Here is a 27717-nt window from a genome sequence, read left to right on the forward strand (position 1 = left end):
TGAACTGATGAATGATAAAGTATGTTATATTTGTGCTGTGATCTGTGGTTCCTCTCAGAGAGGTTGAGTCCACCGCTGGACATCCAGCTGGAGACGGTGAACTGCACTGCATTCAGTGTGCGGTGGAAGATGCCCCGCAGACACGTCAGCACTATCACTGGATACAAGGTACAAACCCGTCCATCGTAAACTGTAAAACTGCGGATTCAAGAACATATCGACCTGTTCATCATATGTCAGTGTTAGAGGGATAGTTCACCCAAAAATGGAAATTCTGTCATCATTTAACTCACCCTCATGTCGTTCCAAACCCGTAAGACTTTCGTTTATCTTCGGAAATCATTTTTGATGAAATCTGAGAGCTTTCTGTCCCTCCATTGACAGCTACGCAACTACCACTTTGATGCTTCAAAAAGTTCATAAAGAGATTGTGAAACTAATCCATATATATTGAGTGGTTTAGTCAAAATTTTCTGGAGATTGAATTTAGGCTTTTATTCACATATTTTATTCATTCACACACGAAGAGCTTTGGGACATACTCGTCATAATTTGTGTTTTAGTTATGTGCATTTAAACTTGTCACAGTTAAAATCCTCCACATTCAATTTAATTGAATATTCTACCGTATCGGAGAGAAATGTTGTGGCATGTTGATCTTGGTTTGCATAATGATGCATTTAAATTTTAATGACCAAACGTAACTTTATAAAAGTTCACAATGTTTTTTCAGATGAAATATTATGTGGATAATATATTTTCATCAGTTTAGATACTGATTATTAATCAGTCAAACCTCACAACCTTTAACGCTTGTTATTCATGTTTGTAGTTCTAATCGAATCCTCGTCTAACACGCAATGGGTTGTGGGTAATATTAGAGTGTGAACGGATCTGCACTCCGGATTCTAACCGGAAACCAAGATCATCCGGGTATCTTTGGGATACTCATTTCCCATGCTCATATCGGATAGTATGCGAATTGGGACACAGCTATTTTTATGGTTTTCATTTTTAGTTTTAATTAAATATAATATTCCCGGCTGGTATTTGAATGGTTCTTGAGTTAACAACTTTGTGAAGGCGGGACCAAAGCCATCATATTGAGTGTTATGATTTTTCTGTATGAGTCTCTGTTAACTTTTGTTAATGTTGTTATGGGATAAAGACTTGCTAAAACGCTAGGGTATCAGGTATTACAAGCCCTCGTGAAGACTCTCTTATTCTTCATATTTCTACACTGGTGCTGTATAGATGTCACTACAGGAATGATTTGAGAGCGATGGGTTCCAGATGAAAATATTAATGTAAATATTAAATTATTCTGTTGCCCAGGTGTTTTACACGGAGATGAGGAATAATCGTCCGACCAGCAATGCTGTTATCCTGGAAGTCCCGTTGAGTTTAGAAATGCTCACAACTGTATGTACAACCTCTTTATTAGTTGGAATAATACTACTTTATTTATGGTTACGATACATTTATGTATATATTTACCTATGTGTATATTTGTATATAGGTATTTGATGCATTATAAACAACATTTGTATATTTTTATATACTCTGTAAGTTTGTAGACATCAATGAATATCAGAAAGCACAAACATATACAATATATGTGCTTTCTATACTGATTTATATTTATATTATTAATATAAATATAATAATTAATACAATTAATATCAGAAAACATATATACGCATATATAACTATAAATCCAAGATAGATGGAAATACATTTATTTCTTCATTTATTTAGTTATCTGTGTATATAATGTTTTATTCATTGTTTAAATATATATATATATATATAAAATATATTTTTAATTATTTTATAATTATATATAATATATTTATATCTAACATTTAATTATAATTAAGATATATAAATTGCATTTTATTTATGATAATTTTTAAAACATTTATGATAATAAAAAATAAAATAAAAATTATAATAAATTCTGAATGATCAGATCATAGTAATTGTGAGGCTTCAGTATACCACAGTTGAAGTGAACAATTTGACTTGATGAATTTTGTCTTACAGGGTCAGTTTGATGGTCAAGCGAGCTTTGTGAGTAGATGTTCAGTATCTGCTTCTCTGTTAATGCCATATGGTGCTGTTGTGCATGGCAAGCTGTTCCCGTGTGTGTGTGTGTTCTGTTAGGATGTGGTGATCGGGAAGCTGAAGGTGGCCACGCAGTACCGTGTCAGTGTGGGTGCGTACGGCTGGGCAGGGGAGGGCAGACCCAGCATGCCCCGGGACATCAGCACTGGCTCTCACGGTGAGCAGACTAATCACCAAACATGCATTTTGATCAGCGTGAATTTAGCTAACAGAATGAATCAACTTTCATTATATTTTTCTCTTAAATTGTAGAAAAGTGCATGCCTCCTACACCTCCTACCCAGCCTAAAGTGGTCGCCGTGTCGGACACAGAACTGGCCCTGTCATGGCAACATGGAGAAAGTGAAGGAAGTGCACCTGTGCTATACTTCCTGGTGGCTTATATCAGGTGATGGATAGATGGATGGATAGATAGACGAACGTATGGATGGATGGATGGATGGATGGATGGATGGATGGATGGATGGATGGATGGATAGATGGATAGATAGATAGATAGATAGATAGATAGATAGATAGATAGATAGATAGATGGACTGACGGCCGGTGCGGATGGATGGATAGATAGATAGATAGATAGATAGATAGATAGATAGATAGATAGATAGATAGACATAGAGATGGATGGATGGATGGATGGACAGACGGCCAGTACGGATAGATAGATAGACATAGAGATGGATGGACAGATGGACAGACGGCTGGTGCGGATAACTAGATGGATGGATGGATGGATGGATGGATAGACAGACTGGCGGTGCAGATAGAAACAGAAAAGAAACAGAAAAACTCAAGATTTGTACAATAGCAGCTTTTTTATGTGAAAAACATTTTCAGTCGACTTCACGGACAAAATAAAATTCTATTAATCTTCTTTCAAAGAATGCATTCCCCGAAAGTCTTCTGTGCATCTATTTAAACTAGACTGACTGATGTTTCTGCGTGTGATCTTTACCCTGTCCAGATGACTCATGCAACTAATGCATTTCTGTGGTCGTTACTGTTCTAGAACACAACTAACCCATTCAGGCCAGTTCAACACACAGTCTGCATGACCACACACACATCAAACTCTGACCCGCAGGACACAACGGCCTGCTCTAATGTGTGTATGAGTTCCTGAGAACTGACCGACCGGTTCTTTATTATTACAATTCAGAAAAATAAATAAGTCATAAAAACTATGAAATAACACACTTAGAATTATGTAGTGACCCAAAATGTTGAATAAAAGAAACCTCTCTTATGGCGCTTTTCCACTGCATGGTACGGCTCGGTACGGTTCGACTCGGCACGGAACGGTTCGGCTCGCTTCGCTTTTCCACTGCGTGGTACGACTCGGCTCGGTACGGCACGGTTCGGTTCGCTTTAGCTCGGTTGCTTTTCCACTGCAGTTAGTACCGCTTCAAAGTGGGTGTGACTGATCGTTATAGTTGCCGTCTCTACTGCCATGACATCATCATATTAAATGCGAATTTTTCATTCCGTGTTTCCCCATCCACTCCTCGGCAACCAACGAGAGGAACGTCTGCACCTCGTCCACTGACCACGATTCATTTCTTTTTTGTAAGTTTATACTCTCTTTTTTTTTTAAGCAAATACTTTTAAAACAGGCGCTACAGCGTTGGCTGTTGTCTACTGGCTATTTAAATCTAGCGGGTTTAGTGTCTCGTGTCGTAAATACAATGACGCTGGTAGTGATGATTCTGTCTGACCAATCAGTGATCTGCAGTGTTTTCACGTCACATTTTAGTATCGGTATATGAAAAAATAATACAAAAATGAATTTGATTAAAAATGAATCATATTTATTTTATCAAGTCGTTTATTTCTTTCTTTCTTTTCCTATTATCACATTTATTTATCTATTTATCACATTTATTTATCTATTTATCACATTTATTTATCTATTTATCTATTTATTTATTTATCTATTAATTTTTAATTTCTGCAGGTTTGGTCCTCCATATCGGTCCGGTACGCTTGGAACCTCAACAGAGGTGGTACCATTTAAAGCGAGCCGAAGCGAGCCGTACCGTACCATGCAGTGGAAATGCGTCATAAGTGAGCCGTACTGAACCGAGCCGTATCGTACCATGCAGTGGAAAAGCGCCAAAGCGTGCCGTACCGAACCGAACCGTACCGTACCGTACCATACAGTGGAAAAGCGCCATTATATTTGAGCCGCTGCTTTGTCTAAATTCCAGCTCTGGTCATTAAAGGGATAGTTCACACAAAAATGAAAATTCTGTCATCATTTACTCAAGTTGTTCCAAACCCGTATGAGTTTCTTTCTTCTGTTGAACATATTTTGAGGAATGTCGGTAATCAAACAGTTCCTACCATTGACTTCCATAGTAGGAAAAAATATACTATGGAAGTTAATGGCTACCGTCAACTGTTTGATTACCGACATTCTTCAAAATATTTTCTTTTGTGTTCAGCAGAAGAAAGAAACTCATACGGGTTTGGAACAACTTGAGTAAATGATGACAGAATTTTCATGTTTGTGTGAACTATCCCTTTAGAGGCATTCATCAACTTCATGAGGTGCATCCTTGGATGCTTCTTAAAAAAATCATGAACTTGTGACGCAGCAGAAGTACCTAAAAATGTATACTGATTTATATTTATTATTAATAATATAAGTATAATTATTAAAATTAATATCAGAAAACATTATATATACACACATAACTTTTTTTTATCACTTTTTTTCTTAAATGAAAATAACCGTTTTTAAAGACATTAATACATTTGTTGACATGATTCATATTTATTCTTATTTATATTATATTTATGAACAAATTTCAAGCATTTTAACATACACCATTATATACTATTTGTATATAATACAAATTAACATAAGCTTTCAACATGGAACATAAGCTTTTCAATGGCATACATCCATAGTGATCCATTTAACAGTGTGTCAGTGTGAGAATGTGTCGAGTTAAAATTTGTTAAACCTTTAAAAATGTTTCTCTGTTCTGTTTCATTGCACTCTGTACACATGTTTCATACTGCAAGGACATGTGTTCATTTTTTTGGTCACATTATTTTTTTGAGTAGTAGATTGATGCATTATATGTACAGATTATGTACAGATTATTTTAAAATCATGAAAAAAAAAAAAAAAATGCAATACTAAATATATTCAGTGGAGCGTGTCCAGGCGTCCACATATGTGCATTTGGGTTTGAAATCGGCATGTTTTTAATACTCATTGATAATTATGCAGCATGATTCAATAGAACAGTGGCCTCCAGCAGATTAGGAGAGACCCCCCACCAGAGACTGTCTGATTCTCAGATTAACAACCTTTCACATAATCTGGGTAATATAGCAGAAGTGGAAGTTGTCATGGTTTGATAAACTTCTATAGTGGTGCACGGAAACTACAACAAATGTCATTTTTTGCTTTCCCATTTATCTTAATAACATCAAAAAATATAGGAAAAAGCATTGAGAGATTGATTACATTGTTTAAAAGAGTTGTGCATTTACATTTATGCATTTGGCAGACGCTTTTATCCAAAGCGACTTACATTGCATTTCATATTAGAAACCTTTACGCAGCAGCGGTAACCATTTTTCTGAAATTTAATGCCAAGGTAAGAAAGTAAAGCATTATAAATGTACTTTTTTTTTAAAGGTAGATGTTAATTAATATGGAAATGCTTCATCACAGTCTTTGAAAAGGGCCCAAATCAACGTCCTTGCAAAACCCTAGCATCATCATTGCGAATTTTGCACAAGCAACTCTCACAGTTTCTTCAGATAATATTAAGAGTTATAGAGTATCTAATAAGTTTTAGAGTAAAAATCTTACAGAATACAACTGTTCTCTAATTCTCTGCATGATCAAGGAAAGCAGGACGACGGTTTGGTAATGTGTGTGTGTGTGTGTGTGTGTGTGTGTGTTGCAGGCCGGAGATGGACACTGAGTGGACGTACATCAGAGAGCCAGTAGAGTCGAACTCTATGGTGCTCAAGGGTCTGATCCCTGACACGGAGTACCAGTTTGTCATCAGAGCCGTAAACGCACATGGGATCAGTCCTCCCAGTTCCATTAATAACCCTGTGCGCACACTCTGTAAGTTACAGCGCTCGACATGACCGTAAGGTTGCTGGTGCGCACCGTAGTCAATGTGCCCTTGATTTGTCCCTATAATATGTTTACAGTGGATAAAAGGGTCTAAATGACTACTTATGTGTGGTTTGCATATTACATAGTGTACGAGTTTGGATGCTCCTCACAGATTTAAGGAGTTTTTTTTTTTTTTTTTTTTTTTGCATGCTGGCTGGAAAGACCAGACTAATTAAATTAAGCATCTTAAAGCTTGCTCATTTTGGGGAAGACCCTCCTCAATGTCACACAAACACACTTGGAGGAGGCTTACAGCTAGTTACCCGCCCCCAACCCTCCAGCAGACAGATTAAGAGCATAGACCCCCACACACACACATTTACAGTCCAATCACATCAGATCACAGCAACTCATTCAGCAGAGCTTCGTCATAGTTCGGTTGGCGTCGGATTCCAACCAATTGGATTCACTCAAAAACAACTGGATTAAGAGCACCTCACATGTAACTTTAAGGGTTGTGCGACATTCATAACTGAATTGGGCATGCCTTTTAACTCTTTCCCTTTTCCTTCATCTCCAGGCGCGTTCATATGTAAATTGCGCAAGCTTATTTAATCCATTAGATTGAAAGATCTGAAAAAACCCATTTACCCACCCATAGACTCTCCCCTCAAAGAAATCAGGACAGAATTGTGTGAAAGTGGACAAAAGAGACGGATTAAAACACCAGGTGTAAACGGGAATGTGTCTCTGTCATCTACTTCTGATCCGATCGACCAAAACGCATCTTAATACCAGGTGTAAACAGGGCCTTTGATATCCCTCTCCCCCTTTTTCAGTGGAAGTCTATGGGGTGGTTACTCATGGGCTGTAACTGGTTGCCAGATATGATGTCACAGAGTCCTGTCCAATATTAAGTCTGTGGGATTTTCTGTCAGATTTTTCACCCGTTGTTCAAACATCGTACGCCCAATCGCTTTAAAAGTCATAGCACACCTCTCCGCAATAAGGCACACAACACCTCATTCATGGGTCTACGGCAAATGTGGCAAGACGAGTTACGCACTGAAGTTTTTACAGAATCTTTTATGATAATAAGCAAGTGAAATAGTAATAGTGATGCTTCACAAGCCCGACTAACAAATCAGAATTGTGTGCAACATGAACAAGACTTAGAAACCTTCTGTTTCTGAAAGTCAGATGTGTCCTGTGCATGAAATCATGATGATTTTTCCCCCCTGCTAAATGTATTTATGAGGTCAAATGACAGAAGTTTACGATCCCTTGCTTTAAAAACAGGTTCAATGGATGTAGGCAGTGGAGACTCTGACGTCTACATCTCAAACTCTGACAGGAAAGATGAGGACGGGTTTGAAATCGATGACTCAGATTATGACGTCTTCGTTGAGGAGGTGAGCGATCTTTAGTGATTTTAATGGGGTCATTAATTTAGAAATCAAATTTACATTGATATCTTGACATGTTAGAGGTCACTGTACAATAAAACATCACGCAAGTTTCAGAATTCAAAACTTCCTCATTAGTCCAAAAACAGCTTTTATTGAAACCAAAGTTTTAGATTTCGTCACATTAAACCTCTGCAGAAGAAAATCAACGCCTACTTCTACATCATTGCGTCTTTGGCCCCGCCCACTGGCACATTCGTTAGATGAGAAGGAGAGAAGAGAGGATCAGGATCACTGGACTAAAAATAACATTACCTTCCAAAGGATCCTAATGCTAGGAATGGGGGAATGTCCCAGTAGAGCATTATTAGTTTGTTCTGTACATTTCACTGTGGATTATTTGGGTAAATCAGTCGCAATTTCGGCGCAGGCTTTGCAAACAGACTTTTACTATAAGATACTGACAGTAATGACACAACATGTAAGTAACTGTGTTAATTCTAATGCCTGATCTGTGACCAGTGATTTCTGATATATAATGATTCATGTACAGTCAGACGTTCGTTGTCTCAAAATCGTTTATTGCTGTTTATGCATTTGTAAATCAAGCCAGTGACTAAACTGTCAACTTCACATTGTTTCTCTTAGTAGCATGAAAATAATGTTATTTAAATTGTGATTAAGTTATATAGGCCTACAGAAAGCAATCAAAGAACGCTCCCTTTATAATCACTGGAGCTGTCAATCACAGCGCAAGTTTATTAGTGACTGAGTTCTAGACTCTCGCCAAAACTCCCGTTATAATCAAAGACGCTGTCTACACTGCACAATGAATCTCTTATTTACATCATGTTTGCACTGTTAGTTACGATGAAAGCATTCATGAGAGTGCAATAATCGACGAGATCACTGCATTTATATGCTAAATAGATATTCGAGAGAGTTTCATGTGTAATACTTATTTCATATGCAAATATGTTAGCCAATCACAGCGGTGGGCGTTTACACTGAAGTCTCCCAACAGACACGCCCCTTCAATGAGGGTTAGGGTAGAAAATGGCCTTTTATTTCTAAATTATGACCTTTTTTGATATTAAAATCATACCAACTTAAGTGCACCTCAGGAAACATTATAAAATAATACAAAAATGCAGTTCATGACCCCTTTAAAGAATTCTAAAACACATTAGAAGAGGCAAAACTCAGAAAATGTAATACATTTTTTCTATAAATACAACTGTATACACAATAGATAACATCTTTTCACTCAGAGTGTGCTGTTATTAATCTTTCTGGCATTCATCTATCTGTTTTTTGCAGATTAAGTTTCCTAACAGTAAAAAAGGCGGCAGGCGGTCTCAGCTACGCTCCCGCGTCGGGACACCCGGTAACGGAAATGTTATTTTTAGGATGCGTACACCTGCTTCCCAAAATATCACATCAACAACAACTATAACCATGACAACGGTCGCTAGCTCCGCCCCCAGGACAACCACCACACCCATTATACTGACAGGCGCCGGTCCTACTACGCCTCCTCCTGCGGTGCCATCTCCCAGTCCGTCAATGACACCGTGGAAAGGGGAAAGAGCCCGGGTCTACGACGTGTCATGTGACGAGACGGTCTGCCCTCCTGACAGCTTCTGCATCAACGATTACGATACCGGCGGCTCTCGATGTCACTGCAACCTCGGTCGCCAGGGGGACCTCTGCTCAGAAGGTTAGTTCTGTCTGTTTCAGAGTGAATATGTTCAGTACATATTTGATTATATAGTTTTGTTAGATTACTAACACGATTTCACTGTGGGCGGGGCTTCACAACACAAAATTGAGCTGTAAGGGATTTTACAGTTTTGCTAACTTAGACTTGATGAAAATTTCTCATCATTTACTCACCCTCAAAACAGAAAAATCCAATTCAAAATATTTCAAAAGAAACTATAATAGTATATCAGTGATACTAAAATAACAGCTGTAACAATTTAGTCCCTGTTTTGGAACATTGGGTTAAAAAGTGAATTACGCATATATTTTAAATTCTAATTAAATTCCAGAATTTGAATTGAGGTAGAAAACATGATGCAGAATTGCAATTTGATATTGAATTTAAAGAAGAAGAACTGAGATTAATTTTTAAATAAATATTCAAATTTCAAAGATATTCAAAGAAATTTATAGCCATGTAATGTCCAGTGCCACCTATAGAAATTTAGCATTTAGTTGCATGTGTGTGTGTGTGTGTGTGTGTGTGTGTGTGTGTATATATATATATATATATATATATATATATATATATATATATATATATACTGTATATATGAAGACTTAAGATGCAAAAGCCTCTAAGTCCGTTTTAAGTTTTTCTTTAATATTAACATTTTTATCAGGCTCCTACGTATAGATTTCTACCTAAGTATTTATCTACCATTTCTGAATGGGCTGAGGCTGGGATCTAGTGAGTTTGAAGTGAAAGTATTTGATGAACGTATACTATGTGCGAAGAGCATTCACTCAATATTATTTTCTAATTTTTGACATAGGTGGCTTTTAGAGGCTTTTGCATTATTAGTTTGTTCTGTACATTTCACTGTGGATTATTTGGGTAAATCAGTCGCAATTTCGGCGCAGGCTTTGCAAACAGACTTTTACTGTAAGATATGGACCCGACAGTAATGACACAACATGTAAGCAACTGTGTTAATTCTAATGCCTGATCTGTGACCAGTGATTTCTGATATATAATGATTCATGTACAGTCAGACGTTCTTTGTCTCAAAATCGTTTATTGTTGTTTATGCATTAGTAAATCAAGCCAGTGACTAAACTGTCAACTTCACATTGTTTCTCTTAGTAGCATGAAAATAATGTTATATTTAAAATAATTTGTTATATTTATATATTTCATTATATGTTATATATTTCATCATATTTATTAATTAACTTTTGTCGACCAGGTTGGAACAGCGTTATTTTAGTATTTATATACAACTCTTGTGTTATTAATATTTTGAATAGCTTTTATTTGTATATTTTCAGTTTTTCATTTTAGTTTAAGGTTTAGTGATTTAGTTTGGGCTTTTGTCATTTTCATTATTATTATTTTTTGTTAAATATTTCTATTTAGCCTTCATTTGTTTTGTTTTGTTGTAGTAACCCTCATCTTCTTCCAAAACAGTTTGTTTCTTTATCCTATGTAATATAAAAGAAGATATTTTGAGAAATCTTTTATTTTTTTTAATTTTTTTTTATATTACTGAAGTCAATGGGCTCCAAAATTGTTTGGTTAAATGTCCAATAAAATATTCTTCAAGATATCTTGACTTTTGAAAGTCAAACAGGTTTAGAATGACTTGAGGGTGAATAAATTATAAGTTTTTTCATTTTTGGGTGAACTATCCCTTTAAATGGTGTGAATTTAAATTGAATTAGACCACGTCCTCGCACCAACACCCTGCCCTCTAAGGACATGTCTGCAAACCTACAACATTAATCATGCAGACAGAGGGTGCTTCTCATTTCTTATCTGCGCATCCTGGTTTCCTTTCTTCTCTTTCCTCGCGTCTTAGCTTGCGAGGGAAGGATACACCTGTGTATCCCGCTCATGACTCCTCAGGAAGCTTCCTCGTTTCTCGTGGTGCAGTTAGAGAATTGAGATGTCCTTCAAGATGGCCTAGTACAATTGGTTTCCGGGTCACAGGCTAGAGGACGTAGGAGTGAGGAAACGAGGAAGCATCAATTTGAGTATTGAGAAGCAGCCTGTGTTTTGCTGACTGGCTAAAAAAAGTGTGAACTGTGTCTAGTGTTGCCAAGTCTGCAGTTTTCCTGTGGAATTGGGCTACTTTTTTTAATGTTTGTTTTTCGTCCGTGGGTTGAAACAACCCCAAACTAACCAACACATTTCTCCAAAAGTTTGATTAAATAAGATCTAAAGCATTAGAAGTCTATTAAACGCTCTCTCAGATGCTTGAAGAATTTGTCTCTTTTCCTTTTTCATTTGATTGTTTCCTCCTCCTGTCTCTCTCTTGTCTTCTCTGAGGTCTGTTGGGAGTGTGTAATCTTTGAGAATGGAGGTTTGCATGTGCTGTTGTATTTTCCCCTGGGATTTCTCTTTCTGTCTAACCCTTTCAGAGCGAGCTCAATAACATTTTTAAAACAAGTTGACTCCACAGACTAGATATTGCTTCATTGTTCTAAATCTCTCACAGTATTGCATACCAGTTTCAATATGTTTAAATGCAATATATACGAGTTTTCATTTCTTGAAACCTCACTATTCTAGTGAGCTGAACTAATTTTGAGTGTCAAAAGTAACATCATCTTGGGTAATAAAAGCCTAGACATATATATATATATATATAACACATATTCCTTCAGCCTCTAGGGGGAGCGCTTATGCTTTCCATTAGTTCCAAACTAACACTATGGAGCCCTGACATGACATGTGGACAAAAAATATGTATATCGTGGTCACAAATTAACAATTTGTTTCCTTGACTTATTAATATGTCAGCACATTTTACTAATTCGTTCTCTATAGTTTTAAGTGAATCGTGGCCACGTTGTAATAATTTGTTCTAGTTTTAGTTATATCAAAACGAGGAAATGAATTAGTTCAACTTGGTCACAATTTACTAAAATGAGGGAAAGAATTCATGGGAACAAATTCTTCATATATGCATATACACACACACACACACACACACATTTTGTTGTAGTCTGTCTCTCTTTTAGTCCATATTCGGAGAAAGATGGTCGATTTTTTAATATTTACATCTGGTAAAAGTGTATTTTCTGACCCTTTATTTGTAGCACTAGCAAAAGTTTGGCTGGAGTCAGTTTTTTTTTTTTTTTTAAAGAAATGATTTTTTTTCAGCAAGGGTACATTTAATTGATCAAAAGTAAAGACATGTACAATTTTACAAAATACATTTAAAATAATTGCTGTTCTTTTGAACTTTCTATTCATCAAAGAATAATGAAAAAAAAAGATTTGTGCAAAAAAAAAACTTTTCTACAAAAATATTAAGCAGCATGACAGGTTTCAACATTGGTAATAATAATAAATGTTTCTTGAGCAGCAAATCATCATATTAGAATGATTTCTGAAGGATCATGTGACACTGAAGACTGGAGTAATGATGCTGAAAATTTAATATACTTAAATACAAAACAGTCATCTAAATTTGAATAATATTTCACAGTATTACCGACCCCAAACTTTTGAACAGTAGTTTAGATGACCTTCAGTTTTGGTTTATTAGTGTTTGTGCTAAGGGTCATGTTGCAGCTCTGTGAATGTGACTGCACATCAACATGGCAGTAATGAACTATGGGATTTGTGCCCAAGAGATGAAACGCTCTGCAACCCCAACTCCGTCACAGAAGAAGATACCGGGCCAGAAAGCTTCTCCAAATGGACTGAAAGAAATCATTTTCCATGACCTTCCAGTCACAGTGTTTGGCTCTATAGACTCCCAAGTAATGTAACACAGTATATGGAGGGTGTGTATATGCAAAAATATTTCAAAACTAATGTAACCACATATCTGTGTTCTGCAGGTCTGATGGTAAATTTCCCGAAGTTCTATGGCTATTCTCACATGACGTTTGAACCCCTTAAAAACTCGTACCAGAGCTTCCAGATCAGCCTGGAGTTTAAGGTATAATCACACACAAAGGCAGACTTTGAAGCGTTTGAGAGGTTAATGAGACCGGACTCTTATGAATCACTGCTTTGACCTCTCAGGCAGAGGCTGAGGATGGACTGCTGTTGTATTGTGGAGAGAATGAACATGGTCGAGGAGATTTCACCTCTCTGGCCCTCGTACGGCGGAAACTACACTACAGGTATCTCCAGTTTAATTTGAGTCTTAATTATGGTTCTTGCAAACACTTTTATCTCCACAATATTTCTGATGTTACTTTTCAGTTCATGTAGATTTCACCCAAGCTTTGTTTTGTAGCTGTTTAGCACCTTAGATGTGCTCTGTATTTGATATAACTGTATTTCATACTTTAAAAAAGTAAGATTATACTTTGAAAAGACCTTATTAACTATTACAATACATATTCACACTCATATTAATATTTGCATACTGGATTGTGAATGTTTGTTTGTTGTTCTGACACTATTTGCTTATATTGAATCATGATTGTTCTTTCCACTTATATCTATACATCTATTAATATTAAGCTAAAACTAAATTTTTTTACATAAAATATATATTTTTTGCTTCCTTGCAAGTGCAAATTACACTTCTGCTATTGAGTCTTGATTCATTTCTTAATTTTTTTTTATTCTCTGAATTTACATTGATTATTAGTAAATGATCTTGACTATCATGTGCGCAGGTTTAACTGCGGTACGGGGGCGGCGCAGATCGTGAGTGACAGCTCCATTGTGATTGGTCGGTGGCACACTGTCACAATATTTAGAGACGGCATGAATGGCTGGCTACGATTAGATAACGACACACCGGTATCAGGCCGTTCTCAGGTACGCATGCCTTAATACACAAACACAGCATACTGTGATATTCACACGTACACAGTTGGTTTTGTGTTATACACTGCATTGACCAATCAGCATCCAGGGGCTGGTTGCTAATCTTACAAGTTAGACATAAAAAAATAAGACTGTTCAACCTTTTAAAAAATCAGTTACATAAAAACGTAGACTGGCCTAATTTGATGCCAAAAAGTAAGACTGGTTGCCCCTTGACTAACTGCTAGTGGGTCATACAAGACCTTAAAAGATTAGTTCACTTTCAAAAAAAGTTTTGCTGATAATTTACTCACCCCGATGTTATCCAAGATATCCATATCTTTCTTTCTTCAGTCGAAAAGAATTTAAGGTTTTTGAGGAAAACATTCCAGGATTTTTCTTCATATAATGGACTTCAATGGCAGCCAATGGTTTGAAGGTTCAAATGTCCGTCTTGATGCAGCTTCAAAGTCTCGACACGATCCCAGTCGAGAAATAAGGGTCTTATCTAGAGAAGAGATCGGTCATTTTCAAAAAAAAACAAAAAAAAAACGTTTTAACCACAAATGCTCATCGTGTGCCATCTCTGAGATGTGCCACGCATTGCGTCATCACGTTGGAAAGGTCACGCGTCACGTCATCTATCTAAGTTATTCGTCTGTGTACTCCGGTTCAAAAAGGAAGGGAAGGGTGAAAAATTCCATCTTATTTTCTCCTCCAACTTCAAAATTGTCCGACATCTTTGTTTCAATTTATTATTATTATTATTTTAATTTTTTTCGTGACCTTTCCAACGTGATGACGCAATGCGTGGCACATCTCAGAGATGGTACATGATGGGCATTTGTGGTTTAAAAAGTATATATATATATTATTTTTTTTAGAAAATGACCGATCATTTCGCTAGATAAGACCCTTATTTCTCGACTGGGATCGTGTCGAGGCTTTGAAGCTGCATCGAGACGGACATTTCAACCTTCAAACCGTTGGTTGCCATTGAAGTCCATTATATGGAGAAAAATCCTGGAATGTTTTCCTCAAAAACCTTCATTTATTTTCGACTGAAGAAAGAAAGACAAAAGAAAAACTTTTTTGAAAGTGAACTAATCCTTTAGATGCTGTCTTAACAAAATGGCTGTGTTTATGCAACTCGCCCCAGGACTATAAAATGTATCTAACAACCTCTTTTCTTTGTCTCTCTCTCTCTCTCTCTCTCTCTCTCTCTCTCTCTCTCTCTCTCTCTCTCTCTCTCTCTCTCTCTCAGGGTCAGTACACTAAAATAACATTCCGCACGCCTTTGTTTTTGGGTGGAGCTCCGAATGGTTATTGGCTGGTGAGGGCGGTGGGGACCAATCGTGGGTTTCAGGGCTGCATGCAGAGTCTGACGGTCAACAGTAAAGCCACTGACATCCGACCCTGGCCTAAAGGAAATGCACTGAGCGGAGCAGACATTGGTTAGTTTGAGAACAACTATAAGTTTCTTCTTTTTCTCAAATGTTTTGTTTAAAGTATGCTTGTTTATTTTTCTTTGGAATAAATATCACTTGCTTTGCTATTTTGAGTTGATGAAAAGCTATCAATTAAATCATTAATGTAAAATGAAAATACATCATTTTAAAAATAATAGCAAATAAAAAAAATAAACACTTAAAAAGATTTTATCTGTTTACCATCTTAAAATCTCATCTCAGGAGGTACAAGTAAATATTTTACACTAACATTCGAAAGTTTGTGGTCGGTAAGATAAAAATAAAAATTATAATAATACGTTTATTCAGCAAGGATGCATTTAATTAATCAAAAGTGACAAGAATGCATCACTGGAATAAATTACATTTTAAAATATATCTAAAGTTATTTTAAATTGTAATAATAATTCACTACAATAATGTTTTTACTGTATTTTTGATCAAATAAACACACCCTTGCTAAGACTTTTATTATTATTAAAATTATAAAAAATGACTGACCCTAAACTAATCAGTAGTGTATTGATCTAATGCAATGATATATAGACATGTTTAAATGTCCACATACTTTTGCCATCGGCACTGATCCTCAACAAACTCGTATCCATACCAGCGTGATGACTCTGATTTCCAACCAGATGGAACCGGATAATATTCTGAATGTTCTGATCCAATCTGACTTCTGACCTGTAACGCTGCCTGAATCATAATCATACACTGTTCGCTCGTTGGCCAGAGGAGAACTGAGTGACTAAGCCTGGGTTCTCCAAAGGTTTTTTTCTCCATTCTGTCACCTGATGGAGTTTTGGTTCCTTGCCACTGTTGCCTTGGCTTCTGGCTTGCTTAGTTTGAGGACACTTAATTTTCAATATTATTGATCTGCCTTACTCGTCTGCGACGATGACGCAAGTTTCTTCTAAAAACAAACTTTGTTGTATTATTTTCGTGTTATCACTGTGAAGCTGCTTTGATACAATCTGTATTGTAAAAAGCGCTATATAAATATAGGTGACTTGACTTGACTTTTAGGGATCACTGTATGTGTGTTCAAAGCATCTTCTTCTCTTCTTCTCTTCTGTGTGTTTCAGGCGAGTGCAGCAACAGTGTGTGTGAGAAGGTCACCTGTGCTAATGGAGGAATCTGCTTTGCCAACCGAGCGGATGGCTTCATCTGCCTGTGCCCTCTGGGCTATAAGGGCTTCCTCTGTGAGGAGAGTGAGTCACCCTCACACACACACACACACACACACACACACACACACACACACACATACACTCACACACACACGCACGCGCACGCGCACACGCACACGCACACACACACACACACACACACACACACACACACACACACCTGCTTTGTGGCAGTAACAAGCACCACTCACATTTACAATTTCTATATACTAAGTCAAGTCAAGTGGTTTTTAATGTCTCTTCCCTCCTGTGTGCTGGGGAATCCTTGTGAAAAAAGTTACACATTTCTGCATACTTTTAAAAAGAGTACTTATTACGGAAATAATATATTTTTGAAAGAATATACTTAAATGCGAACCTAATGTTATAGTATTGGACACTTAATTGCATGCTATTTATAATTAAATGAAAATGTATTATAGCTTAAATTTATATTAAATGCAGTTATCTAAACTTCAGAGTGCATTTTTGACTCACTTAAGTACATCTTTACGTAATTTCATAATTACTTCTGTTGTCTTTGAAATATGGTTAGTGTTCTGCCAAATGTACTGACAAGCATTTATGGTAACTAAAATATACTAGGGCTGTCCCCGACTATGGATTTTCATAGTCGAATCAGAATCGTCATGTCTTGCCTATAGTCGACTAATAGTCGAATCATGTGTATGGGGGTGGGGCTGGGGGCGGGGCTTTAACGTTTCAAAGCCTACAGCACAACATCGATGCACCGAAAAAATAAACAATTAATTTACTAAATTAAATTAGAACAGAATATACCTTTCTAATAAATAAAAATACAAAACGAAATAAATCAGAATCAAGTCACAGGATGAGGAGCAAATGTGTGCAAAATGCCTAAAGTGCAGGGGAACATATATTCAAAACACAAGCCACAAATAGTTAGATTAGATAACCCTGACAGATTAATAAATACAATTAAAATAAAGAAATTATTAAAATAACGATAGTAGCCAGAATTTTCAACTTTGTCTTTTTAACTGCAGAAACAACAATAAATGCTAAACTGTAGAGGCAGTCTTTTTAGCTAAAAATGTTCACAGCATCCAAAAATAAAATTAGAACCGGCTGAAAAGTTTTTAAATCACTTGTACCTGATCGAGAGAACAAATCCTGAAAGTCTTTCACTCCGTCTGTGTCCGTTTGAGTCTTTTCAAATTGTGCGCGTGGATAAAATACATTCTAACGTGAAACCCAGTCTATGCGTGAAACATGTTAACGTTGGCCGGCAGAAGTGCGATCATGGTTTTCCTGATGCTAAATCCAGCCTTGGAGAATATCCTTTCTAATCGTGTACATCCACACTTTAGATTTTCTTATCCCAGACATTGTTAAAGATTTAAATCCTTGCCGCGAAGACGCTCCTCTGTCGGTCACGGATTGAAAGTGAAACTTAAATCTGTCACGGGGTGTTTGGATTTATTCACGCACGTTAAAAAATATTTATTAAAAGCTTCTTTCTTTGCACATTTTTATATAGGCCTACAGCATTATCATAATAGGCTGAATATGAACGTATTTACATAAAAGCTAGTTCTATGTGAAATCAGACATTGAGCGCCCTCATATAGCCAAAGTGGCATGATCCTCGTTTCATAACGAAGATTCGACCGTGAGATCGGTAGTCGAATCAGGCTCCTCCTATCGAAGCATCGAATCTTCGACTATTCGGGGTCACCCCTAAAATATACTAATGTAATTTCTATTGAAACATGTATGTCATGCATTTAAATATATTTGCAATTTTACATATGCAATGATGAAGTTGCAATTCAAAATATATTTACTTTAAATGTAATATCAAAAAACACTAAAGTTAAAAGTATAATGTGATTTCATGTAATATTCTTCTTTTTTGAAATCCTGTTTTCGTGGGTTTTATGAGCTGGAAGCCCAAATTATGTACAAATAAACAACTAAATACTTGAAATCGTTTAAGTTGTGGGCCCTGAATCTATAATCTATGGAAGTTTAACGTTTTGAATGGAATTATGGAAATAAATAAACTTTTCCATGATATTCAAATTTTTTGGAAAGGGTCTGTATATATGACATACAGTGACATACAGTTCACATTCAGAAACCATGACAGATGCAGTAGCAATAATAATAAATACAGTTGTAACTGCACAGAATAATAAACTTATTTACGTAGACAATAAATACAGAAAAATCTGCATATTAACAAATGGGGAAGTAATTACAATGTCAGGTTTCAAAATAAATTTTGCAATATTATAAATATTGTCTATCAGAAATGTCAGATCATAAATATCAACTGCAAATGCCATTTTTATCCACCAATTGCGACCAATCACACTGGCTGTGTCGGAAATCACATACTCTCTTGAGTAGGTACTTATTTTGAATAAGTAATTACTTCACGACCGCTAAAAAAATATGTTTTTTTAGTATGAAGGTGTGTAGTATGAATGTAATCTGGACGTACTACATCCGCCATGTTGTCATGGTCATGTGACCTACCAGCGTCAGTTACGTCACTTCACTGCCATTCACAAATCCTCTCCCGTGGCCTCATGGGACAGTAAAGTGTCCATCATATACACACTTCAGAATCTCACTGGAAGTAGAAGGTCATCGGGGTACTTTTTGCCGACTCTTTTATGAGTATTGTGAATTCAGACTACCTTTGTCACATACTGTTTTTCACCTACTATATAGTATGGAAGTATGTGATTTTGGATGCAGCCACTGACCTTACTTCATATTTCTCAATGGTTCCAGGTTTCCTGTTGTCTCTACCCCAGTTTAACGAGAGCATGTTCTCGTACGCCAGCGCCCCCTGGCCTCAGCCCTCCCACAACTACCTGTCCTTCATGGAGTTTGAGGTGACCTTCCAGCCGACCAATCCCGACGGCACGCTCCTCTACACGGATGATGCCGCCAGCCGGGATTTCCTGTCAGTCAGTCTGGTGGGCGGATATGTGGAGTTTCGCTTCGACTGCGGCTCGGGAGTCAGTGTTATCAGGTCCAGTATACAGTGGAAATGCTAAACATTTGAGTCCTTTTTCTGTTTTAGTAGATGACAGTGAATCCACAGGTGTCAAATATTGTGTAGGACCAGAAACTATATTTTTGCTTCTGTTGACAGGAGTGAAGAGGCCGTCACTTTGGATGTGTGGCATGAGTTGCGTGTGTCTCGAACAGCAAAAAATGGCATTCTACAGGTAGACAACCAGAGACCGGTGGAAGGCATGGCAGAGGTGAAGAGATTTTTATACTATTTTTAATCATATACACTAGCGTTTAAAAGTTTGGTGTTGGTACGTTTACATTTTTTTGGATACAAGTCTCTTTTGTTACCAAAGCAGCATTTATTTGATCAAAAATACAGTAACATTGTACAGTAATATTGTGAAATATTATCACAATTTGAAATAACTTTTTTCTATTGTAATATATTGTAAAATGTAATTTATTCCTGTGATCAAAGATGCATTTTCAGCATCATTACTCACATGATCCTTCAGAAATCATTCTAATATGATGATTTGCTGCTCAAGAAACATTTCTGATTATTAGCAATGTTGAAAACAGTTGTTTTTTTATTTTATATATTTTTTTTTTTTTGTTGATATTTTTTAGAAACTGTTATAAAAAAAATCCACAGGATTCTTTGATGAATAGAAAGTTCAAAAGAACAGCATTTATTTGAAATAGAAATCTTTTGTAACATGTCACTTTTGATCAATTGAACGTGTCCTTGCTCTAATTTAAAAACAATCTTACTTAACTTTTTGGTAGTGTATTTAGATTAAAAATGAATATATTCATATACCTTTACACATTTAGTTCCAATATACACATTTCGAACTGGACAATATTTGTATACATTTTTGTATATTATTTTATGTATTGCTTTAATGACAGACTGAAAACCTTTTAACACTTGTCATGTTGTGTGTGCTATTGTGCATCAGATAATGACAACAAAATCTATTCTATCAGAAATAAATGTATAATACAAGGGATCTGAATGCTTTCTTTGGTTATTTTGTATGTATATATTGTAATAATAATCTTTCTCTCTCTTCTCTTTCTCAGGGTGCATTTACACAGATAAAGTGTAGTTCTCCTCTGTATATTGGAGGAGTTCCTAATTATGATATTACTAAGACGAGCGCTGGCGTCCTGAGACCCTTCAGTGGAACGGTTCAGAAGGTACTAGTTTAGACAGTAGATACTGGTTAAAGATACTACAAACACCCAAAGCCCCCTGACATAAACATTCATCAACTCACACATCAGTTGTGGTAACCAGCAGCTCAAGCATGTTTGTTTGACGTGTGACAACCAATGAGGTTAATTCTCGTGTTACGCATCATGTTTGAGCTTCAGCAAGAACCAATGAGGTTTGTTCTTGTACGTCAAGCAAGTGCTGTTAAGCTTCTTTTCATGGTTGCTGATCAATGTTTATATGTGAACAAAAGCCTAAATTCAATCTGTTCAGCATATAAAGTGATCGAGTCTCTTCAGAAAATTTGGACTAAACCGCTCAATTCATATGGATTAGTTTCTTAGTTTAAGAAACTAGTTTATGGATTCATATGGATCTCTTTAGGAACTTTTTGAAGCGTCAAAGTGGTAGTTGTCAATTGAGGGACAGAAAGCTCTCAGATTTCATCAAGAAAATTTTCATTTGTGTTCTGAAGATGAACGAAAGTCTTACGTGTTTGGAACGAGTAAATGATGACGGAATTTTCATTTTTAGGGCAACTAACCCTTTAATCCTACTGTGTGTGTGATCCATGTGCAGATTTCATCTTAAAATGGTAAAATAATGTTCAGTCTTTCCTCCTGACCCAGATCTCTCTGAATGACCGCAGTATAGAGCTGAATCCAGGTCAGGCTTTTGGGGTGAACGTGTTGAACGCAGCTCACCCGTGTGTGGAGAACCCGTGTGCTAATGGGGGAACATGCAGACCCAAGTGGGACGGATATGACTGCGACTGTGCGCTTGGGTATGATGGGAAACACTGTCAGAAAGGTCAGAAAACACACACACACACACACACACACACACACACACACACACACACAACTCTAAAGCAAACTGTATATGCTCGTATAATGGCTAATTATTTCATCAGGTTTTTTAAATACAAAATTAGATTAAAAAAAAATGCAAATAACTGTATGATGATAACTGAAAACAATGCATACTCCAGGTCAGGGTTCCCACGGGTCCTTGAAATCCTTGAAAGTTTATGAATCTGAAAAAAAATCAAATAATTCAAGGCCCTGGAAAGTTTTTGAAAGTAAACACACACAGATACAGCTCCTTGAAAGTGCTTGAACTTATTTTGTGCAAGAAGTTTTCTGGAAAAAATTCCATATTATTCCCTCCGGTCCGCTAATGTGTTATTTCACCAACACTTCATGGCCTATGGACACTAGCTTGCTTGATTTACGTTAGCTACGCGCATTTACGCGTTACGTTAAGTGTTTCCCGTGTGAGGTACTTTGTGTTGAACGTTGCCATGGCGTTCACACGCTCACAAATCTACTACGATGGTACCTCAGCGTTTGTTGTTGGACACAACAAATGTGTCCCCACTTTTTAAGTCCTTGAATTTGAGGGTATGGACCTGGAAAGTCCTTGAAAGGTCCTTGAATTTGAAGTTAACCAAGGTGTGGGAACCCTGCATACTATTTCACATTATATTATTAGTACATCATGGTTTGACATTAAACTCAGCTTGAAGGCAGATCTCCAAGAGAAGGATTGAGCACTAACTGAACCCTTTCCTTCTGTAGTACACAGACTGTATTTTGCGTTTGGCTTTAGATTGAGACGTTGCTTTGATATTCTTTGCAGACTTCTTACATAAAACTTCAAACCCTTTCTTAAGCTTCTTTTATTCTGTTTTGTGCTCTCACTGTGCAGAATGTGGGAATTATTGCTTAAACAGTAAGTGCTTATGGCAGAATGTCTCTCATTTGTTTGCTGAGTAACAAGAATGGCTTTAGTGAATTCATGATGTGTGCTGCCATCTAGTGGACGTTAAATAACTCTCTTTTACTTTTGTTGTATCAGCTGTTACTGAATCAATAGAGATCCCTCAGTTCACTGGACGCAGCTATCTGACATATGACAACAGAGATATCCTCAAAAGGTTTTTTGCTTTCACATTATATTCTCAGTATGAAGGTTCTGTGCATACATGCATCCTAATATAATGTTGCATGTCTCTGCAGGATATCAGGTTCCAGAACAAACATGTTCATGCGTTTTAAGAGCACGTCCAAAGACGGTCTTTTATTATGGCGGGGGGAGAGTCCAATGAGAGCCAACAGTGACTACCTGTCTCTCGGCCTTCAAGACGGAGCGCTCATTTTCAGGTATAAAGACATGTCCGCTCGCGTCTGCATGTTACATTCATGCATTTTTTATCAAAAGCATTACCCTATCATCTCTTATTCTCCCTACAGTTATAATCTTGGTAGTGGAGCCGCCACTGTGGTCATTAATGGCACATTTAGTGATGGGAAATGGCACAGAGTGAAGGCTGTCAGGTCAGACACGTGCATCAACTGCATCAAATCATGTCAAGCATGTCTTTCTTCATAGACTGTCACATGTAGATGAATTTGAGGGAATTTGCACCATTTAAAAGGGCTGTAGCTTTACAGAGTTTTACCAAGCCTTCATGTTTGTCTCTGTTTGAAGGGATGGCCAGTCTGGTAAACTAACTGTCGACGATTACGGAGCTAAAACGGGCAGATCTCCGGGTAAGATGAGACAGCTGAACATCAACGGTGACCTTTACATTGGTAAGAAGCAACACAAGCTAATTGTAATGATAAAGATGAAAAAAGTCAGCGTGAAAAGGAAGTTGTGATGGTCTTCTCTTCCCTCTTGTGAATTATATCCGAGTGAAAGGGATTCTTGAATAAGAAAAGATGTAGGGCGGGACTTGATATTGTCCATGGGGAATGGATTGGATGGTTGTGGCTTGCTATTGGTCGATCTCATGTGAGTGACAGGTTGCTCCGCCCTCAAGCCAGTGAACACATCATCAGAGAAGAGAAGAGATGATGCTGTGAGAGGAAGGGAAAGATGTTTTGATTAAAGATTATAAGGGGAACAAGAGTTATAAAAAACTAGTGATGAGCACAGATACATCATTTATAATAAATACTGCAATATTCCATAAAATACAAGAGTTTTCCATTTTGATTTCATGGTGACTTTAATTATGCTGATAATAATGGCAATAGATGTTCATGATATATTGTGGATAAAAAAAAAAAAAAGTAATTACACTACCGGACAAAAAAAATTATATTGAAATAAATTAATTATTTTATTCAGAAAGGATGCGTTAAATTAATCAAAAGTGACAGTCCAGACAGTTATAATGTTAGAAAAGATTTCTATTTCAAATAAATGCTGTTCTTTTGAACTTTCTAAAGAATCCTGCAAAACTGTATCAAGATTTCTGTATTTCTGTTTCTTGAGCATCAAATCATCATATTAGAATGATTTCTGAAGGATCATGTGACACTGAAGACTGGAGTAATGATGCTGAAAATTCAGCTTTGCATCACAGAAATAAAATCTTAAAATATATTCGAATATACTTCTTTTAAATTGTAATTATATTTCATAGTTTTACTGTATTTTAATAAAATAAATTAAGCTTTGGTGAGCAATAAGAGACTCTTTCAAATAATAATAATAATAAAAAATCTTCTGAACAGCAGTGTGTGTGCGGGTATTAGTCTAGGTCTGGTGATGATTTTGATTTCAAAGCTTGATTTGAAAGTTTCGCTCTGTCTCTCCAGGTGGGATGAAGGAGATTGCGTTGCACACTAACAGGCAGTACATGCGAGGTTTAGTGGGATGCATTTCTCATTTCACTCTCGCCACAGACTACCATCTGTCTCTGGTGGACGATGCAGCGGACGGCAAGAACATCAACACCTGCACCAACTGAACACCTCAAACACACCAGCTACAGATCAGCGACCCAAGAACAACATACTTATGAATATCAGGAACAGCAGCTCACAAATATCACTGACTTCAGCTGAGAAGATCAACAATAAGCTATTAGATAATTAAAGACCCAAACGTTATCCTCCATCTGATGAAGATAAAGATGAAAGTGTTTTCTGAATTCTCCGTTATACACCAACTCCTGCAATAACAGTCAGAGTTGGAGTTTTTGTTTAGCTTCAGCACTTTCACTGAATTAACTGAAGGTTTTCAACCATGTCTTTGAATCATGGTAAATCTTATTCCATAAGTGAGCATGCAGATGTTTGAAGACAAGGCGAGCTCAGAGGTTATTTATTCCTTATGCAAAATTTACTGCATATAATTACATACTTTTTCTTTCTTTTTCTCAACTGTTATGGCTCTTATGAATCTGCAACCAATTCCTGTTCAAACCTATTCAGGTGTATTTACATTGTTCCCTTCAAGAGCAATGGTTGGGGCAACTGTATTTTTGTTTATTGTTTGTTTGTTTTTTATCATTAATTTTGTATCAGTATTTAGACTGCTGAATTAATAGATGAAGATTCATTCTGATGAATAGAGCTTTCGAAGAGTCAGTCATAGAGTAGTATGTCTCTCTCTCTTCTGAGGTAAAATCTTTGCACTGTGAGTTTTTAGGCTGCTAGTGGTGGAAGGACAAAGTGATGTGATTTGTCTTTTGTATCAGAGGCTCTGCCTCTCTTTTCCTTCTAGCTACAAACTTTTATGAATCCCAAAGACTCTTTAGTAGCTACTGTAGCTGTTTATTTTTTACTGTAGCTCTTTATTAAGTTAATGGATGTCTGCAAAAAAAAAATGCATCTCTTAATTTTTTCTGCCTTGATGTTTAAAAAGCCTATCATTTTGCCATCAAAAATGTGACTTACTGATTTTATTCATAAAATAAAAAAGAATGTCAGACACTTAATTTTACGTGGGTGTATCTTTACATTTATTTTAAAGTCAATTAACTGATACTTGTATTACAGAGTTATCGAAGCCAAACTATGAATCTAACAGTTGTTCTAACAAAATCAGAACAGTAGATTGGTAGTCTTTAAAACTACTTATAGCCTACCCTACTGTTTTAATTATATATGTTAAAAATAATATATAGTTATAATCAGAATGAGAAAGAGCTTTATTGCCAAGTGTGCTTGCACCCACAAGGAATTTGTCTTGGTACTGAAGCTTCCAGTGCACATATACAAATACAAATACAACAAGAAACATAGTAATACAAATTCTAAGAATAAAATATATATATAAAAAAAAAAAAAAAAGTATAAAAGTAAAAAAGTAGGGTCACAGTTGGGTTTAGTACGAATAAACATTTACAGATTATGAACATATTGACAGTATTTTGAGTAGTATGAATAATATAAATATAAATATCACCTGAGTTAGAGAATATTACACTAGACCAGGGGTCGGCAACCCGCGGCTCTAGAGCCGCATGCGGCTCTTAAGCGCCGCCCTAGTGGCTCCCTGGAGCTTTTTCAAAAATATGAAAATGGAAAAAATATTTTTTGTTTTAATATAATTTCTGTAGGAGGAAAAACATGACAAACATTCTTAACCCTTTCGCACGTACGATTGCATCGGTGTGATCAGAACAGTCCGTGCATGACGTGATCAACTGCTAAATTCAAATGTGCTCTTGCGCGTTGGCTGGCGCTGAGCCAGAGACAGGCGCGCTCAGCTGTCATATATCACAACTTTTCAGTGTTTTCAACCACATAATGTTTATTTTAGGTTTCAGACATATAACGTTAAGTACTAAAAAAACAATACATTTAGAGTTTGTAAAATACACACTGATGTTAAAGGAAGAGGCAATAATCCTTTCCAAGACACGTTTTATTCATATCAGATACACATTGTGTAAGTAACTTTAAAGTTTACTCTATTCTTCTCCCAGTTCACCAGCCACTTACTTTGATGTATTTCGGGAGAAGTGGATGAATTCACGTGTTGTAAATCCAACAGATCCGATTCTCTGAACTGCGTCTGCGGCCATCGCGCATACAGCTCAACTAACGCGATCGTTATGGTGTTTAAACAACAAAACACTTCCACTTGCATATATTTGACAATCGGAATATCAGATATTTCATGCCATATCTAACAAATTTGTGAAAATTTTGAATAAAAAAGGAAAAATGACATAAAAGCAGATCATCATTCATTCAGCTCTGTTGTTGCTGCGGTGTGTCACGTGACACGAAATGACGCGTCACCTTGGAAACCATAAAGTGACACATTCTAAATAACGGTCGCCTTGAAAAACTTTTAAAAATATTTTAAACTTACGTGTGAAAGGGTTAAAGTTTTTCCACGTTGTAAAAAGAATACACAAATAAATAAAACGTAATACATAAAAATTATAATCAAAGTTAAACTTAAAACACCATCGTACAGCAGAGTAGTCACGTGGTGCGTCATTCACTCCAGGATGCGCTGCATGGAAAATAAACATTTAATCATGAATGCTCATTATGTATTTGTAGGCTACTTATCATTTTGATACTAGGGGGCTAATAAAGCTAATATAGACACTTACAGCATGTGTTGCCTTCATTATAAGGCTTATATAAGGCTTTAAATTTTTTGCGGCTCCAGACAGATTTTTTTTTTTTTTTTTCGGGTCCAATATGGCTCTTTAAACATTTTGGGTTGCCGACCCCTGCACTAGACAGTGGGAGTATTGCACTTACAGGCATATGCCTTGGGGGGCATGTTAAGTGTTCAGAAGGGAAATGGCCTGTGGAAAGAAACTGTTCCTGTGCCTGGATGTTCTTGTGGCCAGTGATCTGTGTCGCCGTCCTGACGGTAACAGTTCAAACAGGGGGTGTCCAGGGTGAGTGGAGTCTGTGATGATTTTACCTGCTCTCTTCCTCACTCTGGAAGAGTACAGGTCCT

The 27717-nt window shown here is 36.6% G+C and overlaps 1 protein-coding gene across 1 annotated transcript; it reads left to right on the plus strand.

Annotated features, from left to right (window-relative positions):
• The first annotated feature begins 126 nt into the window (after window positions 1-126).
• Window positions 127-25701, plus strand: egflam (EGF-like, fibronectin type III and laminin G domains). The gene is made up of 22 exons (XM_082171064.1): window positions 127-168; window positions 1336-1422; window positions 2047-2073; window positions 2167-2284; window positions 2380-2515; window positions 6057-6223; window positions 7517-7629; window positions 8944-9343; window positions 13183-13283; window positions 13370-13470; window positions 13975-14119; window positions 15372-15561; window positions 16665-16790; window positions 19536-19779; window positions 19903-20014; window positions 20856-20972; window positions 21618-21798; window positions 22849-22927; window positions 23010-23153; window positions 23244-23327; window positions 23482-23585; window positions 24600-25701. Exons 1-22 carry the CDS (start codon window positions 130-132, stop codon window positions 24749-24751), a joined length of 2967 nt encoding a protein of 988 aa, XP_082027190.1. The 5' UTR covers window positions 127-129; the 3' UTR covers window positions 24752-25701.
• The last annotated feature ends 2016 nt before the right edge of the window (window positions 25702-27717 follow it).

Source organism: Leuciscus leuciscus (assembly GCF_965113295.1).
Source record: "Leuciscus leuciscus genome assembly, chromosome: 5".
NCBI lineage: Eukaryota > Metazoa > Chordata > Actinopteri > Cypriniformes > Leuciscidae > Leuciscus > Leuciscus leuciscus.